Source organism: Sphaerodactylus townsendi, linkage group LG02 (genome assembly GCF_021028975.2).
Source record: "Sphaerodactylus townsendi isolate TG3544 linkage group LG02, MPM_Stown_v2.3, whole genome shotgun sequence".
NCBI lineage: Eukaryota > Metazoa > Chordata > Lepidosauria > Squamata > Sphaerodactylidae > Sphaerodactylus > Sphaerodactylus townsendi.
This window is the reverse complement of record NC_059426.1, coordinates 93,236,779-93,253,556: the sequence shown is the minus strand read 5'-3', so window position 1 is coordinate 93,253,556 and position 16,778 is coordinate 93,236,779. Positions and strand designations below refer to the sequence as shown.

At 40.2% G+C, this 16,778-nt stretch overlaps 1 protein-coding gene across 1 annotated transcript in view; it reads left to right on the top strand.

The window, feature by feature from the left end:
- SPON1 (spondin 1) overlaps positions 1 to 16,778 on the top strand; it is a 397,555-nt gene that overhangs the window by 89,961 nt on the left and 290,816 nt on the right. Inside the window, exon 3 of the mRNA XM_048484581.1 lies at positions 11,861 to 11,994. Coding sequence (XP_048340538.1) covers positions 11,861 to 11,994 — 134 coding nt within the window. The remainder of the gene's footprint in view (positions 1 to 11,860; positions 11,995 to 16,778) is intronic.

Genomic DNA, 16,778 nt, shown 5'->3' with positions numbered 1-16,778 from the left:
TCCACTGGCGGGGACACACAAAGGTTTTCTCCAGGTGTCCGGGTCAGGAAGCCAAGAGCGATGACGTGAGTCCCCTTATCTGCCTGCTGACGAGATTAGGCAGAGCAAGGCGCTTCGGCTGAGGTTTCCCTTTGTCCGTGTGCATCAGGGGACTTTACACGTGAATGGGATAAGTCCGGGTGGGGTAGAGATGGCTCCCTGCCCTGGGCCAAGGAGGTTCCATACAAGCACAAATACAGGGAAACTTACAAATCCTATTTCTACCTAATACAAATCAGTTCCTACCTAAACAAATACAAGACAGAAATAAATTTTCCAATTGTTTTTAGTTCAGACATAGTCCAGGAGCGGGATTCTCTCCTGGCTCCGCTATCACCTCAACATCCCAGAATTACAATTGATCTCCAGACTGGAGAATAGGCTGCTATGGAGAGTGGATTCTATACACCATTATGGTTCTCTACACTCCTCAAACCCCACCTTCCTCAGATTTTACCTCCAAATCTCCATGAATTAGCCAAACCAGATCTGGCAACTCTACAGTCAGTTCCCATAGGCCAATAATCTTCTCGTACCCTAAAGTGTAATTAGAAAGTACTAAGTGAATGCAACAATAGTGCTGTGAACATTCAGTAGTATTGTGCTAAAATTATCACTACATTTTTTATAGATGTGTACATAATCTATTGGATTTTGAATACAATAAATTAAAATGATACCTTTTACACTGTTGATAAAAGATATGAACTGTTGAACTTCATGGTGGAGGGAAGGGATGCAAAAGGCTGCCCAAAAGACCAACAACTCTTTATTTTGACACAAAAGCAAATCAGCTGTCATCATTAGATAAATTTCTTTGGAAAAATCTCATAATCTACATTTAAATATATGCATCAAAATATGTTTAACTCATGAATGGGGCATTCCCTGAAAGTGAAAAATCTCCCCCCTACACCAGTTTCAGGCCTCTTAAATATCATTTAATGCCAATGTCTTTGCCCTTTATGGACTGGTTTAAAAAGGGCAAGAACGATGAGATTTTGGCCTCAGTTGCTCAACTTCGTCCCTTAAGATTTCCCCCTTATTTTCTTCAGTAATTTTAACAAGCCATTTTAGACTACTTGTGTTTTGCTTACTCAACATTCTTTTAGACAACTTCCTTCTGTTCCAAATTTATTAACAGTTTATGTCCATTGTTTTCGAGATAGCTGTGCTGTTCAAATGAATTGTTATGCGAAGTGATTTCTGCTCTCCCCCATCCCCCAAACAGGATTTGCAAATAACAGAGAGACTTCCTAAGATTCTAGAGATATTTTAAACTTATCCTTGACATGAATTGAGGCATGATTTTAATTTTGGTTAGAAATAATGCAGTCATATTCCACTGTAGTCCTATTTCTTAGAAAATGCACTGAAAATTTCATGTCAGTCTGTTGATGTCTATTAGAGAACTAGTCCTCAAAGCACAATTATACTTCTTATGATTTCAGATTTCAGAAACCTTTAATAGGCATTAGAAAAAAACCAAACCAGTTAAAACTAGATAAAGTTACAGTTAAAAGAACATTATTAAAAGGCATGCAAAACATGTATTAAGAATAAGGCTACAGCTTCGGATATTTCTACCTCACGATTATTCAGTAACTTAATCATTTTTATTTTGTCTGGAAGAGACACAAATCCTGTAGCAAAGAATGCAACCAGGTCAAATCTAAGATTATTATGTTTAGGGCAGTGAAGCACGACATGAGCAAGCGAGTCTAGTATATGGAGACAGAACAGGCAGCGTTGCTCAAGATGAGCAATATTAGAAAAACGACCTTGGAGTAAAGCCGAGGGGAAGGCATTACATCTTGCTGTGGTCATAACCCATCTAAGTTTATAATTTACCAGTTGGTCCAGGTAAGTAGCAGGGTAGAATTTCTGGGGAGTAATTCCAAAAAAATAATGGAGAGCAAGAGCTCTGTGCTTTACTTAAAAGAAATTGGTATTCCTGTTCAAATAGTCTACTTTTAGTTGGTGAAATAACTCAGGAGCAGTAAGCATTAGTAAAGACTCCCAGGTAAAACCCGGAGAAAGGACTTTGGCTTCAATATGAAGCCACCAATTCGAGCGCTGAAGCTCCCGTATTGCTAGTTGAGTTAAACTACATTGGTCTGTATGGAAATAAAGGCACACCCAAAATTTGAAGGTTGTAACCCATGTCCTTGATTCCAGCAGGTGATCCTTCTTATGCTAAAGCACAGTCAAGCAATGCTAAAGTAATTTTTTTTCAAATTATCATGTACCTAATATACAGTGTTTTGATGTTCTGTAATAACTTTATATTTCCCTCAGATACTCATATTTTTAAAACAATAGAGCCCTATTATACAAAGTACCTTTATCTAGATTTTGATTGTGGCTTGGATACCCCAGGCTAGCCAGGATCTTGTCTGATCACAGATGCTAAGCAGGTTGACCCTGACAGATATTTGGATGGAAGACCTCCAAGAAATACCAGGGGTGTGAAGTAGAGCCAGGCAATGACAAACCACCTCTGAATATCTCTTACATCTCTTCACCACCAGAAATTCCCATAAGTCAGATGTGACTTGATGGCAAAAAAAAAGCCATGCTGCCATATGACAGTGGACCCAGAATTCCTGTTTATCAGAACACCAGATTTTGCAAATATTATGGATAATGTACCTAATCTTATAGCTAGGGATTCGTTATTCTTTTTTCACAATCTTGTCATCAGTATAGTTTTTCACAACAGGAAATCATAAGTAGAAGATGATAGTTAAAAAAGTCCTACTGAGAGCAAGTGCAAAGAATTTTTTTTATAAAAGCCAGCAATTCCACTGCCCTAGTTGTATTCAAAGTTGGGAACTTCAAGACTAGGACCAAAAACTGAAAAATCACCAGCTTCCTAGAAAAAAAAAAAGCTCAACCAAAACATTAGGAGACATCTATAAAAGAAGATTGAAATGAAAATCCTACAGTTTCAGTCTTATTTATTTTCATTATGTATAAAGTGTCTGTGATCCTGGCATAACATAAACAAGCAAATAAAAATAATTCCTTGATTCAGAGGGGATAGTCACAAGTTTTGTTACTCAGAATCAGCAATGGAACAAGAATTTAGAGAAAGATAAAGGTCTACAAGGGCCACCACAAATAGGACATATATGTGAGTTTTTGAGGGGGTTGTGGGGCCAGAGCCGCCTCTCTGGTCCTACACAGCTGGGTTAGTTTTAAGAAAAACTAAGTTAGAAATAAAAGCAAAAAGGCATCTGAAATTAGAAAACAAACAGACAGTTTACTTAGCAGAATTTAGCTCAGTTACAGAATGTGAACACTCCCCAGTGCCCTCGAGTGATAGACCCAGAATTCAGAACGTTACAGAATACAGATAAGTTACAAAAGGTGACCTTCCCCAACCCCGAGGGAAAGGCACAAACTTTAGAACCAGGAGGTGACCTTCTCCCGAAGGAGAGGCACGCCCTTGGTACTCTCAAGCGAGAGCCCCGCCCCCTTTCAGGTGGCTCTCAAGTGAGAGTCACACACAGTATAGGAAGACCTGAGTTTTTGTAGATGCAAAGACGTCACACAGTCCACCCCTTTACGTATTATGGTCCATACCCCTTAAGAATCTAATTGGTCAGATCTGTCTTCTGGTTTACATGAAGACAAACCCCTTATTCTACGTCACACGCTTTCTGTAATTCAAACTGCACGCTGTGAGCTTATGGCCATCCTTGCCCATATGCAAAGGACCACAGCCATAAAGTAGCTTGCTCCTCCTAGAAAAACCTGTTTGCTGAGTTTGGCTCTCAGAGAAAGCCATGCCTCTAGGCTATGCAGGATTCCTTTGGGTCATAAAACGTCTCCCAACAGTTTGAAATGATTCTAACAATTATACGATGATTCTAAAACAATAGAATTATAGTGAAATACAAATACATGTAAATATGAATCACTCCTTATCATTTATGTGTTCATTTAACTATATAGAAGAACTCTTATTTAACTAATCACCTTGATTTAACTCTCCCATATTGCGGGTCCTACCCACAAAAACAAAGTAATAAAATTGCATCTTGTCTTCTGTCACGTAGGCCCTCTATGCCAAGATACCAAAAGATGTTATCTTGCTGGCCTGCATATTCACTGACAAGCCTACATTCCTTTGACCTGTTACAAACTGCAGGCTTTTGCTGGTCACTATACAGAGACACTCCATTTTGATTCTTAAATCCTTGTTTCATTTGAATTAATCCTCCTTGATTAAATACATAAATTTATACACATTCTGATCTGTCCCCACAGGGTAGACATAATAGGTCACTTCACCTTGGAACTGGAGTAAGCTGGTGTGTGCGGGGGGTCGGGTGGAGGGCAAAACAGCAAAAAAAGTATGTATAGGAAGATCATGAATTGTACAATGTAGACAAAATCATACATTGTAATATGACTGAATATAGAAAGTTGACACAGATTTTCCTTCCACTAAATAGGCTTGGCAGTCATGCTTTGGTTTGAAGGTTGCAGCAGGAGACTTCCTTGTGTAAAACTGATACAAATTTACAATCTTATTTGTGGTAATTCTATTCTTTAGGACTCCTTTCCTAGCATGAAGTATTCAATTGAAGCATTAGCCAGAAGACACACTCAGACTTCTCTTGTGGCATGATGGTCAGGTCTTATACGAATGTAAGACTTCCTGTGAAAATTATCATATGATCTGGCTTTTCTGGATACTGATTTTTTTTAGAAGAAATGTCATGAGTAATGTATTTTATTTATTTATTTTCAAATTTCTTATCCCATCCTTTCCCCAAGGGGCTCGGGGCGGCAACAATATTTTTAAAACAGGCACTATAAAATCTTATTAAACAAATTAAGACAATATAAAACAGTGCTAAAAACTAAATCCAGATGGCGAGTTACAAAATTCAATATTTCCTCCCCTACCCCACCCCTGAAGGCCAAAATAGCTGTTAACCTGGCTGGCCATTAGGGAAAGCCTGGGCAATAGCTCTGTTTTACAGGCCCTGCGGAAACTATTCAAGCCCCGCAAGGCCCTGATCTCAGTTGGGAGCATATTCCACCAGGTAGGGGTCAGGGTCGAAAAGGCCCTATCGAGGCCAGCTGGATGGTTTTCGGGCAAGGGATTTCCAGGAGGTTACACTCTAAAGAGCGGAGGGACCTGTTAGAGCAGTATGGGGAGAGATGGTCCCTGAGGTATGTGGGTCCAAGACCACTCGTGGCCTTAAAGGTTAAAACCAAGAAGATAGCCCAGTACTTGATAGGCAGCCAGTGAAGATGGAAGAGGACAAGTGTAATATGGTCCCTACTTGAAGCCCCAACTAGGAGCCTCAAGGCTGCATGCTGAATGAGTTTTAACTTCTGGATTAGGTTTAAGGGCAGGCCAGCATAGAGCAAGTTACAATAATGTAATCTGGAGGTGACCGTTGAATGGATCACTGTGGCCAGATCAGAATGGGAGAGATAAGGAGCCAGCTGTCTTGCCTGGCAAAGATGGTAAAATGCAGTTTGGGCAGGGTTTGATTCTCGTATCTTCCACATCCTGCTGAGTGACCTTGGACTAGTCACAGTCCTCTCAGTCCTCTCTCAAACCTGCCTACCCCAGAAGATACCTGTGATGGAAGAGGAGGAAGAGAAGAAGCAGTTTGGATGTTTACCCCCCTTTGTCTCCTGTAAGGAGACTCAATGTGCTTATAAGCTCCTTTCCCTTCCTCTCCCCACAACAGACACCTTGTGAGAAAGGTGGCGTTGAGAGAGTTCCAAAGAACTGTGACTAGCCCAAGGTCACCCAGCAGGAATGTAGGAGTGCGGAAAGACATCTGGTTCACCAGATAAGCCTCTGCCACTCAGGTAGAGGGGTGGGGAGTCAAACTGGGTTCTCCAAATTAGAAACCACCTGCTCTTAACCACTACACCACGTTGACTAGAGAAGAAAAGGGAAGGCAATTGTAAGCCACTTTGGGATCCCTTCTGGTAGAGAAAAGTGGGGTATAAGAAACAACTTTTCTTTTTGTTTCTATCCTGTGCCAAGTATATTTTGGCAAAATATTGGTGAAAATCTAATCTTGGTTTACGCTTTTACTCATGTATCTATTAGAGTGCCATTGCTGCTTTCCTTCTGGGCAAATGTTATTTTTTCTGAGAAACGCACATATAAATTGCAAAGAAGAAGAGGAGTTTGGATTCATATCCCCCCTTTCTCTCCTGCAGGAGACTCAAAGGGGCTTACAATCTCCTTGCCCTTCCCCCCTCACAACAAACACCCTGTGAGGTAGGTGGGGCTGAGAGAGCTCTGAGAAGCTGTGACTAGCCCAAGGTCACCCAGCTGGCGTGTGTAGGGAGTGTACAGGCTAATCTGAATTCCCCAGATAAGCCTCCACAGCTCAGGCGGCAGAGCTGGGAATCAAACCCGGTTCCTCCAGATTAGATACATAAACTCTTAACCTCCTACTCCACTGCTGCTCCCTAAGATAAAGTGAAATATCCCTTTCACTTTATCTTAGCCTGCATATTTCATAATTTGAGAATGTCATTTTCTTAGTAAATGCTTATAATTGTGTTTAATATTTAACACAAGAAAAATGCAAACATGACACTTTGTAGGAGCAAGCCACAAGAATTCATACTGCTGTATGAATGTAAGAAAGTTAATCTGAATAAGCATTGTTGCTTTAAATATAAGTGATTGATATTCATTCCTTGGGTAATGTAATTTTGTTGCTGGGTTTATAAATTTCAAGAGAATTCAAGTAAAATATTGTGGAAGATAAGTCCTATTTAGCCAAGCAGGCACTGTGTTACCTCACCATTGTAGAGCCATAACTCTTCACACAACCCTTAGGCAAAACTAATCTGACTCTTTTGGCTTCCTTTGTTTTCCCTGCTTCACCCACTCTCCCTGGGTTTTAATACACAAGTTAATGGCTCTTGGGAAATAAAGACAAACTAAAGTGTAATGAGTAGTGAAATCAGTTGACAAATAAAGTCAATTTGGTAAAGGAAGAAAAATACGAAGGGCCAGTAGAGCTAAATATTAGAGAGAGAAAATAGCTTACTGTCACATATTACAGACTTTTTTTGTGCCTTTAGCTATATATAAAACATGCCTTTGTGAAAAATCAAACTGATATTGTGTCACTATAATTAACAGCTTGTAGTCATTTCTCATCATATAGGGCAAACCTGTGTTTGTCATTCAAGGCAGTTTTACACTTCTTTCAGAACTGTATACTTTACACATTAGGTCAACTTGGGGACAGTGGAAAATGGGAAGAATAGTATGGAGGTAATGGACTTCATCCTCCAGTCCAGAGGTACTGGTCCAGCTGGTAAGGGTAAACCTTTTCAACACAACTCTAAACACTCTCCTAAAACTTCCATCCTTAGCTCCAAAGGGAACACACATTGGGGTTTCACTAAACCCACACTTAACTCTGCCAGTTAAGCTAAACACACCCTAATGGGCTCTATGGCACCAGTATCTAGGTGTGGTCTCCTCATGAGACAATAGCTAACCCCTCTGTGTGATTTTAGAAGTGTCCCTGTGAGTAAGCTTCCCTCTTGTTTCCTCCCTCACCACGTTTCCTAACCTCAGGTGAAAACAAGGGTCTTTCCTCTCAGTCTTTGAGATCTCTTTGAGGACACAGGCCTCTTAGCTGTTCTCCCTTTGTCTCTGTGGCTCTCGCTGCCTTTAGACACGATCTCCCCTGACTGAATCAGAGAACTGACATGATTTGTGTGTCACACAAGCTCTCAAGATGCTTTCAGATTGCTGAGATCTCCCCAATTCTGTCCAAAATCTCCCCTCTGTCTTTCTGACAGGCGTTCTCTGCTTTTATATGAACGAGCACACCCTATCTGTGGCTCCTGGCTACTGCATCTCAGCCAGCCAATCAAGTGGTTCTCTGGTTAACACTTGATGCTTCTGCTCTGGCTGAACTGCACCTTTTCAAATTAACCATATAAAAGCCTAATCCGTCACAACTACTATTAAAAGAAATGTAAAGAGATGAACCATCCAAACATAGATCTTCACATCTCATTTTGGCCTTTAGTGTGCATATTTCCATCTTCTACTTGAGGTGAATATATCATAAACTGTAATGTGTGGGAGGATACTTGCTCACTCAATATTCTGGTGCCAAGGAACACACAGAGATGCATGGTTAATTATGAACATGAGTTTTTATACCATAATCATGTTTGCTCTAGATGTTTTTATGGTATGTGACTAGAATTATTGCCAATGAAGCATCATTCTGTGAATTGTGAATGTGTAATGTGAGCCATTGTGCTTTTATCCCTTTCCAATTGCTTGCAAGGGTAGAGTTATCATCATTATCATAATTACAATGAGAATAAGGCACTTGTTGCCAAACCTTGAAATATGGTTAGATATGCCAACTGAATGCAGCTTTTCATCATCTAATATATTTCAGGTATGATTGGGGTAGCGAAGATGCTAAACCAAAGTGCAAAAAATGCTAATGGGGACTAATAACCATTCTAGATTTTCACATAATTGAAGTCACGCTCTTGGTCACTGATATTCCTTTTAAACAATGGCAGAAGGATATATCAAATTTTGTTTGGCAAGGGAAAAAAAGCTAAAAATAAATCAAACTAAAAATAAATGTTACAAAATGCAAAGTAAAAGGGAGGACTTCTGCTTGCTACTGTTCAACAGCAGCTACCTCATGAAAGCTAGTATAGTATGGTATGGTATGGTATGGTATGGTATATGAATGCTAGTATAGTATATGGCATGAATTTCAGTGTAGGATCTAAGGCCCCTTCTGCACAAGCCAATTAAACTGGGATAACACCAGTAAAAAACCCGGGTTGGGGGGGAACTTTGCATGGATTCCAATCCTAACAGGGATCCACTTCACATTTTCCCCCTAACCAGGGATTTTTTCAAGAATCACATTATATGTGATTCTTTTGTTTTAACGTGGCTCGCAGCTATGGGTGAGCAAACGGCTGTGGCTGCTGGGGCGTTTGAACAAGAGTATTGCACATAAAATTCTTGAAAAACCCTTTCCCAGCTCCCATCTGCAGAGCCACACAGGAGAAATGGGCCGTATCATGACCCAGAGGGTCGGTCCTGCCTGCCTGAGAAGCTGGGGCGGGGCGGGGGGGAGCCAGCAGGGAAGAACAAAAAATATGTGCCTTCATACGAAGGCAGGTTCCCTGGTCAATGCAATGGCTATCCATGGGACAGCCAGCCATGCAAAGGGTCTGGGGCGAGGGCAGGTTCATGTAACTTGTCTTTCCCCCACTTTTATTGGCCTGTACAGAAAGGGCCTAGGAGATGTAGGTTCAAATCTCACTCTACCATGGAAGTTCACTGGGTGACCATGGGCCACTCACACATTCTCAGCCTAAGCTATTTTACAGGGCTATTGTGAGAATGATGAGAAAGCAATGATGTAACTGCTTTGGGTACCCACTGGGTATAAAAGTGGTTAAGAAGTAATGCATTTATTTGAAGTTAAGTAATCCATTATGTATGTATGTATGTATGTATGTATGTATGTATGTATGTATGTATGTATGTATGTATGTATGTATGTATGTATGTATGTATGTAATATCCTGCTATTCTCCCATGGGGCCTCAAAGCTGTTTGCATTGGTCTCTTTTCCTCCAGTGTATCCTCAAACTATCCTGTTTTACCATCAAAACAATCATATGTGTTTGACTTGTAAAAAAGTTTTAAAATTTTGGAAATAAATACATACAGAAATACAGAAGATATTGAAAATTAAATTTCAAGTGGATGCAAGGACTGTGTTACTAGGTATCTCTCCAAAGAATCTTTCAGCAAAACTACAAGAACTATTTTTGTGCTTACTAACAGCATCCAGACTAATGCTTGCAGCCAGCTGGAAAGGAAAAAAAACCCTGTCCAGATTGAGAAGGGAAGAGAAAGCAAGAGAATACGCAACAATTACTAAGCAAATTAATCTTGTGAATAGATGGCTAAACAGAAGTTTAATGAAAAGTGGGAATTACACTTTTTGTGCTATGTTGAATCAACTATATAATGTCTTTACATAATATTTAACAGTGTGCAGACTAGTAATGTAAAACTAATCAGGTAGAATTTAACTGAGTGATTAAAAAAGAATGTAACAGTGATTAAAAAATAAAAGATAAAAAATCATACTTTAAAAAATCCTAATGGAAAGCATCTGATAGGATCTACAGAATGTGTCTGGCATAGGAGACTGAAAGTGAGGTGATTACAGAATTTATGATAACTTGGGCAAGGAATGTGGGCATAATATCGAACTTGAAGATTGATAATATGTATAGAAAAAGGTACGAAATTCTCACCTCATTATTATATGATGTATTAATGTATGATGTATTAATGTATTATTGGTGGTACTTGACACCATCCAAGATCTCTAAAATGAGCAATACTAATCAATGACTATGCTGGAAGTGTCATTAACAACTGGGTACATCTTACCATCAATGGTGGAGTTGGATGAAAACAAAGCAATTTTAGAAAGGGATCCATGGAGAAATTTCTAAAATTTTGAAAAGGAAAATCAGATTTAATGCAGAAGTATATTTACTCAATATTTTAGATAGATCATTGAATAAAGAAGTCAGATAATTATTTAGATATTTATCAGTAGCTGCAAGAATTATATGGGCAAGAAATGGAAGTATAAGGTTAAAAAATTATCTAAGTCTGAAAAATTGACCAGTTATATAGAAGACAAATGGATTATGGATTTTAAGAAAGAGCGGAAGTTATTGACTGAATATATTGAACAAAAATTTAAAAATAATAATATAACTTTGGCATAATTGATTTGACAAGGAAGGTTAGAGACTAAAAATTCAAAATACCGGTATGAGTAGAAAGTACAATGAATATTTAAAGTTCTATTTCTGCTTTTTTTCTCTTTTACCACCCTTTCCTTAGAAACAGGTAGAATCTATGGTAAGGGTCTGATGGTTAAACTTAAATTCTGTGTAGGAAAAATTGGAAGTTTTCTATTCTACTGGATTTGGAGAAAATTATATGAATTGTTGTGTGTGTGTGTGTGTGTGTGTGTGTGTGTGTGTGTGTGTGTGTGTGAACCAATGTAATACTGTTGAATGAATAAAGATTAATATATTGCAAAAAAATCCTGTGAGGCGTGTTTAGACTAACAGTGCATGATTGGCCCAAGTGACCCAGCAAGTTTTAAGGTAGATTATGGATTTCAACCTGAGTGTTCCATATCATAGACCAACACTGCAATCACTGCATCACGCTGATTAATATATTGGGGGGGGGGGTGGGCAAATAAATGATAGGATGGTTGGTAGCTGGGAAGGACAGTAGGATATAAGGAAAAGTGAAGGTATGGAAGTTGCCAGAGAAAAGGGAAAAGAGGAAATAGTGTGGGAAGGAGATACAAGAGGAAAGTAGATCATGACCTGCAAGTAATTGTGGGTTCTTTTCTGTGCAGTAGGGCCCAGTCTGGCAGTTGGCATTACAAAACTCAGCCCTTGATCTATTGGGTGGAGGCTGCCAGGACTAGGGGAGGAGGAAAAGTTTGAAGATTTTGGGAAACATAAAATTAGGTTGGCTGGTGGATGGGAGGGAGAGAAGGAAGCAGGAAAAGGGAAGAAGCTATCAGGTTTTCAGAGAAGGCAAAGGATGCCCCCTGCAAGTCCTGGTGATCCCCACAAGGTTATTATAACATTGTGTAGTTTTTAAAATATTTTATGGTGCTAATATTTTTACAGTGCTCATTGCTTTTACATCTTGCATATATAAATGAGATAATTTTAATGAAATATATTTATGTTTCTTTAGATTATTGATGAAGAAGAAACACAATTCATGAGTAATTGTCCTGTTGCTGTTACTGAAAGCACGCCAAGGAGAAGGACACGCATTCAAGTTTTTTGGACAGCACCTCCTTTGGGCACAGGCTGTGTAATTTTGAAGTAAGTAATTTTATGTTTTAAATACGTGGACGAAATTTCGTCCAAATTTTGGGGAAGCATTTAGATGCCTGATGTTCATGATGCTGTTGATAATATCGGATGTTGTATTCCTGCATCTACAGAAATAATACATGGTGAAGGTTGGAGCTTGAAATAGCCAGAAAATACTGGATGGTTTTATTGTCTTTGATTTATACAGGCACCCTGCTTCTTCTTCCCAGAGTGCCATCTAACTTGTTAGTGCAGTAGGTGAACATACATGAATTTGTCGTGGCTTATATCAAGGAACTGATCAATATTAAAGATTATAGGTATCTCAAAGGTTTGAACTAATTCCTGAAAACTTAAGTACAGAATTTGGTCTTGGCCTTGTACACATGCACACCCATGTGCTTTCATGCACACCTCGCCCCTGTAAAATGTGTTATATGTTATTTTCAATATCATTCATGGATCATAGGGAAGGATGTAAGTTCTCCATCATTTTAAAATATGCTTTGGGCACACATGAGACTGAAGAATAGGGATACCTTTCCAGATCTCTGCTTGTTAGAGGGATTAGTGTCCTAATGGAAAATTTCCCACTGGTCCCAATAATAGACTTGCTGTGTGATCTGAACCCATTGTAGAATAAGTTTTCCTGTTCCCCATATCTCATAGTGGCAGTTTTTGGAAATGAAAAAGTTGACTTCATGAAGGCTCTTATTACATAAGGAAGGGGGTGGGAATAGCAAGTAGCCCAGCTTTAGATCAGCACTTTGAGAGACTGCATTTAGAAGTGTTTCTCAGTGTTTATTCGACTTGAGGAAGAGGATTCTTCTCCCTAGTCCTCTCTTGTTTAGCAACTGGTCAGTACTATTAGATCTTTTAACTCAGAAGGTTTTCAGAACTCCAGTACACTATAAAAACATCTGAACAGACCTGTATTCATCAATAAGTTTGTGTTCCTTATATCTTTGTCCCAAAGTGAAATATCATGCATACATAAGCCTTTATTGGCATAATCGGAAAGCAAGATGAATACAATGATAATAAAAACAAAAGGCCCCCAAAGGACCATAACAGATACATACTATTGGGTACTCTCAGCTATCTCCATAATAAAATTGGCAACCTCTTCACAAAGACTAGGGTCTGAGTTATTCAGCAATAAGGATAACTTAATCAGATCTGGCAGCCCAGATTGGAAAAGAGAATTTAAATTGATATATTTAGATCTGATTTTAACAAATCTGGTGCAGTGCAAAAGTTGGTGGGCCAGGGAAAGTGAAATATCTAAGAACCATTTAAATTCAACTGGTGTGAGGATTTAACTGTCATCTTTTATAAAACACTCAAACAGTTATTATGGGTATCTCTGTGATGATAGATAGTCAGGAGGAAGTCGATTTAGATCTCATGAGAAAAAAAGGAGGAAATCACATCTACTATACAGTATATATAATAGTATTAGGTGGCATAAACGTTTTGAGCATACCTCCTAAGTCATTTTGGAAAATAACTACAAATATTGCTGTGCAGATTCAAGAAAGATATGCCCAAGTTAACTGTGTCCTGTGTTTAAGTAGCCCTCCCTGCTTAACATCTTCCTCTTCTCAAATGTGTAGATTTGTTGCTCTGGAGGTATGGATTAGCAGAGGAAGGATGTATGAGCATTTTTGAGGGGTGGGACCTGAGTTTTTCAGGCATCCATTTGGGAATTTTTGAATGCCCAGCAGGTTTTAAAAATAGTCTAAAACCAATTTTTCCAGCCGGAGCAGAGCAATGGTTTTTACCTACTATTTGCAGCAGTGTGTTTTGAGAGGGGAATGGCAGAAGGCTCATCAGTTTTACTGCTGCTCTTTGCATCTCCTGTGCATAGTTCTCCAGTTTTATGCAGGTTTCTGAACCTCTGTTTTTTCTGATTGACATGCATAGCAGTTTACCCTGTGGAAATTAAAATTTCATATGTGAAGGACCCAGGATACTTGCACAGATAATAATTATAATTATAACGGCACTGGAAATTGACGAATCAGTTTTTATACTCCAGTTCAACTGTACACCAGAGCGGTGTTTTGCTTAATCCCATGCATTCATAACTTGCGTGCCATGGTATGGACATAGCACAGCACTAATAAGTTCTTCAACATTCTCTAATAATTTACCAATGAGTCAAGTGACAGCAAGAGTCTATGTTTGCCATGTTAGAGATGGGAAACCCATTCCCCATTAGCAATTTTACAAGCCCTTTAAACTGTGATTTTCTTCCATCAAAATTCTCCAGGTTTAATTTTAACTGTGTCGACAGGCAATTTAGAAGGTATTATATGTTCAGTGTTCAATGTGACTGGATTCACCTTCACCTTTAAACTAGATGTTAGTTATAAGTGACTGTATTTGTTCAGATCGCAAATAAACATTTTCAGTCAGATGAGACTCTGTAGGGCATGCACGTAGGTAAGGGGGGGTTCTCGGGTTTGAACACCCCCCATTCATGTCCGAAGCTCCGCCCCTCTGTTTGTGGGTTTTTAAAACATTTTAGTGCTTTTTTGGTTTTTGGCCTGCAGGGGGCGCATTGTTTGGGCTAGCAGCACCAAACTTTCAGGGCTTCTTTGGGGGACTCTCCTGATGATACTACCCAAGTTTGGTGAGGTTTGGTTCAGGGGGTCCAAAGTTATGGACTCCCAAAGGGGGTGACCCATCCTCCATTGTTTCCAATGGAGGATGCTAAGCCAGAAGATGGGGGGCCACCTTTGAGGGTCCATATCTTTTGACTCCCCTGAACCAAACTCTCACTCAAACTTCCTAAGGGACTGTATTATCAGGAGAGTCTCCATGTGATACTCACCCAGGAGCCTTTGTGAAGTTTTGGGTCCAGGGGGTCCAAAGCTATGCGGATTCTAGGGGTTAGCAGGTGTGTGCCCCCATCCCCATTGTTTCCAATGGGAGATAATAGGAGATGGGGGCACAGGCGTAGCTACCATGGGGACATCCGGGGACAAGCGCCCCGGGCGCCACCTTGTGGTGGGCGGAAAAAATTGCAGGTTCGTTTGAAGCTTTCTGTATTTTTTACTGTTTCTTTCCAATTTTGGTCTGCAGGGAGGCACAGTTTTAGGCTAGTGGTGCCAAAATTTCCAGGCTATCGTCAGGTGACTCTCCTCCTGGGATGATATCAGCCAAGACTTTAAGGTGAAGTTTGGTTCAGGGGGTCCAAAGTTATGGGACTCCCCAAAGGGCAAGTGACCCCATCCTCCATTGTTTCCAATGGGAGCCTAATAGCAGATGGGCCACTATCATTTTGAGGGTCCATAACTTTGAACCCCTCTGAATCAGAAACTTCACTAAAACCCAGGTGGGTACATCATATATGATAGTCTCCCTTCCCCTGATACCACCCAGGTTTGGTGAGAAAGGTTGGTTCAGGGGGGGTCCAAAGCTGCTGGACCCCAAAAGGAGTGGCTCCATCCCCATTGTTTCCAATGGGAGCTAATGGTAGATGGGGCTACTCCTTGGGGCTGAAGGTCCATAACTCTTGGACCCCTGAACCAAATCTGCAGTCACTAAACTCTGGGTGGTATAACTCAGGATAGTCTCCTAAAAGATAGCTTCTAAAAATTTTGGTACACTAAGTATATCTCAAACATTGCCTCTCCTGGACAAGCACCTCATAGCCTTTTCCCTCGATTTCTTTAAATCCACCCCTTTGGAGGATTTAAAGGGAGAATCTGGGCTCCCTAGATTAAAAAAAAACATTGAAAGTATTGTTGAAGGCTTCTCCCACAAACCAAGATTCTTCAACTGGATTGTTGTGGGTTTCCTTACAGGGCTGTGTGGCCATGGTCTGGCAGATCCTTTGTTCCTAATCGCCATTTCACCTGCCTCTGTGGGCTGGTGCATCTCTTCAGAGGTCTATCACAGGGAGAAGTCTGTTATAAGAGAAGTCTGGACACAGTGTATAACATACTTCTCTCTGTGATACACCTCTGAAGATACTCCAGCCACTCTTGTGATATACAATTCCTCTGAAGATACTCAGCCCACAAGATCTTACCTGTGACCACAGCCGGATGCAGCTTAGGAAACCCATGCAACAACCAATCCTTTGACAATGGTGCTGTTTTGGGGTGGATGGGTGGGAAATCTGCCCTGAAACAGCATCACTTTCTAATAAGTTGTTTAAATCTAGGAGAGCTCCAGAGTCTCTCTTTAAGGTGAATTTCAAAGGAGAATCTGGGCTACTCTAGTTTAAAACAACATTAAAAGTGATGCTGTTCTCAGGGTGGATTCCCCCCTTCAAAATAGCATCACTTTCAATGTTTGGCTTTAAACTAAGGAGCACTGGGTGTGTTCTGATTAATGTGTTGGGGTATGTTTCGCTATAAATGTGATGGTGTTTGGTCACGGTGGGGAAGGGAGGGGTGCTGCCCATATGTTGGAAGCATAAAACTCAGATTTTTTGGTCCCGGGTCTCAATTCCTCTCCCTCAGCCTAATGCCACTGGATGGGCTTACACTCTTAGAGGGTCCATAATCCCTTTGGACCCCCTGAACCAAACTTCAGTAAACCTGGGTGGTATCCGGAAAGCTTACTTCACCATTACACCCTGACAGCAGGCACTCCTTCTAAATTTCCCCAGATTCCTCCTTTTAAAATGTACCCCCTTCTGCATGGATTTAAAGGGAGGAATCTGAGGTCCTCAGTTTAGAAGAAGAAGAGTTTGGGTTTATATCCCCCCTTTATCTCCTGTAGGAGACCTCAAAGGGGCTTACAATCTCCTTTGCTCCTTGCTTCCTCATGTCAAC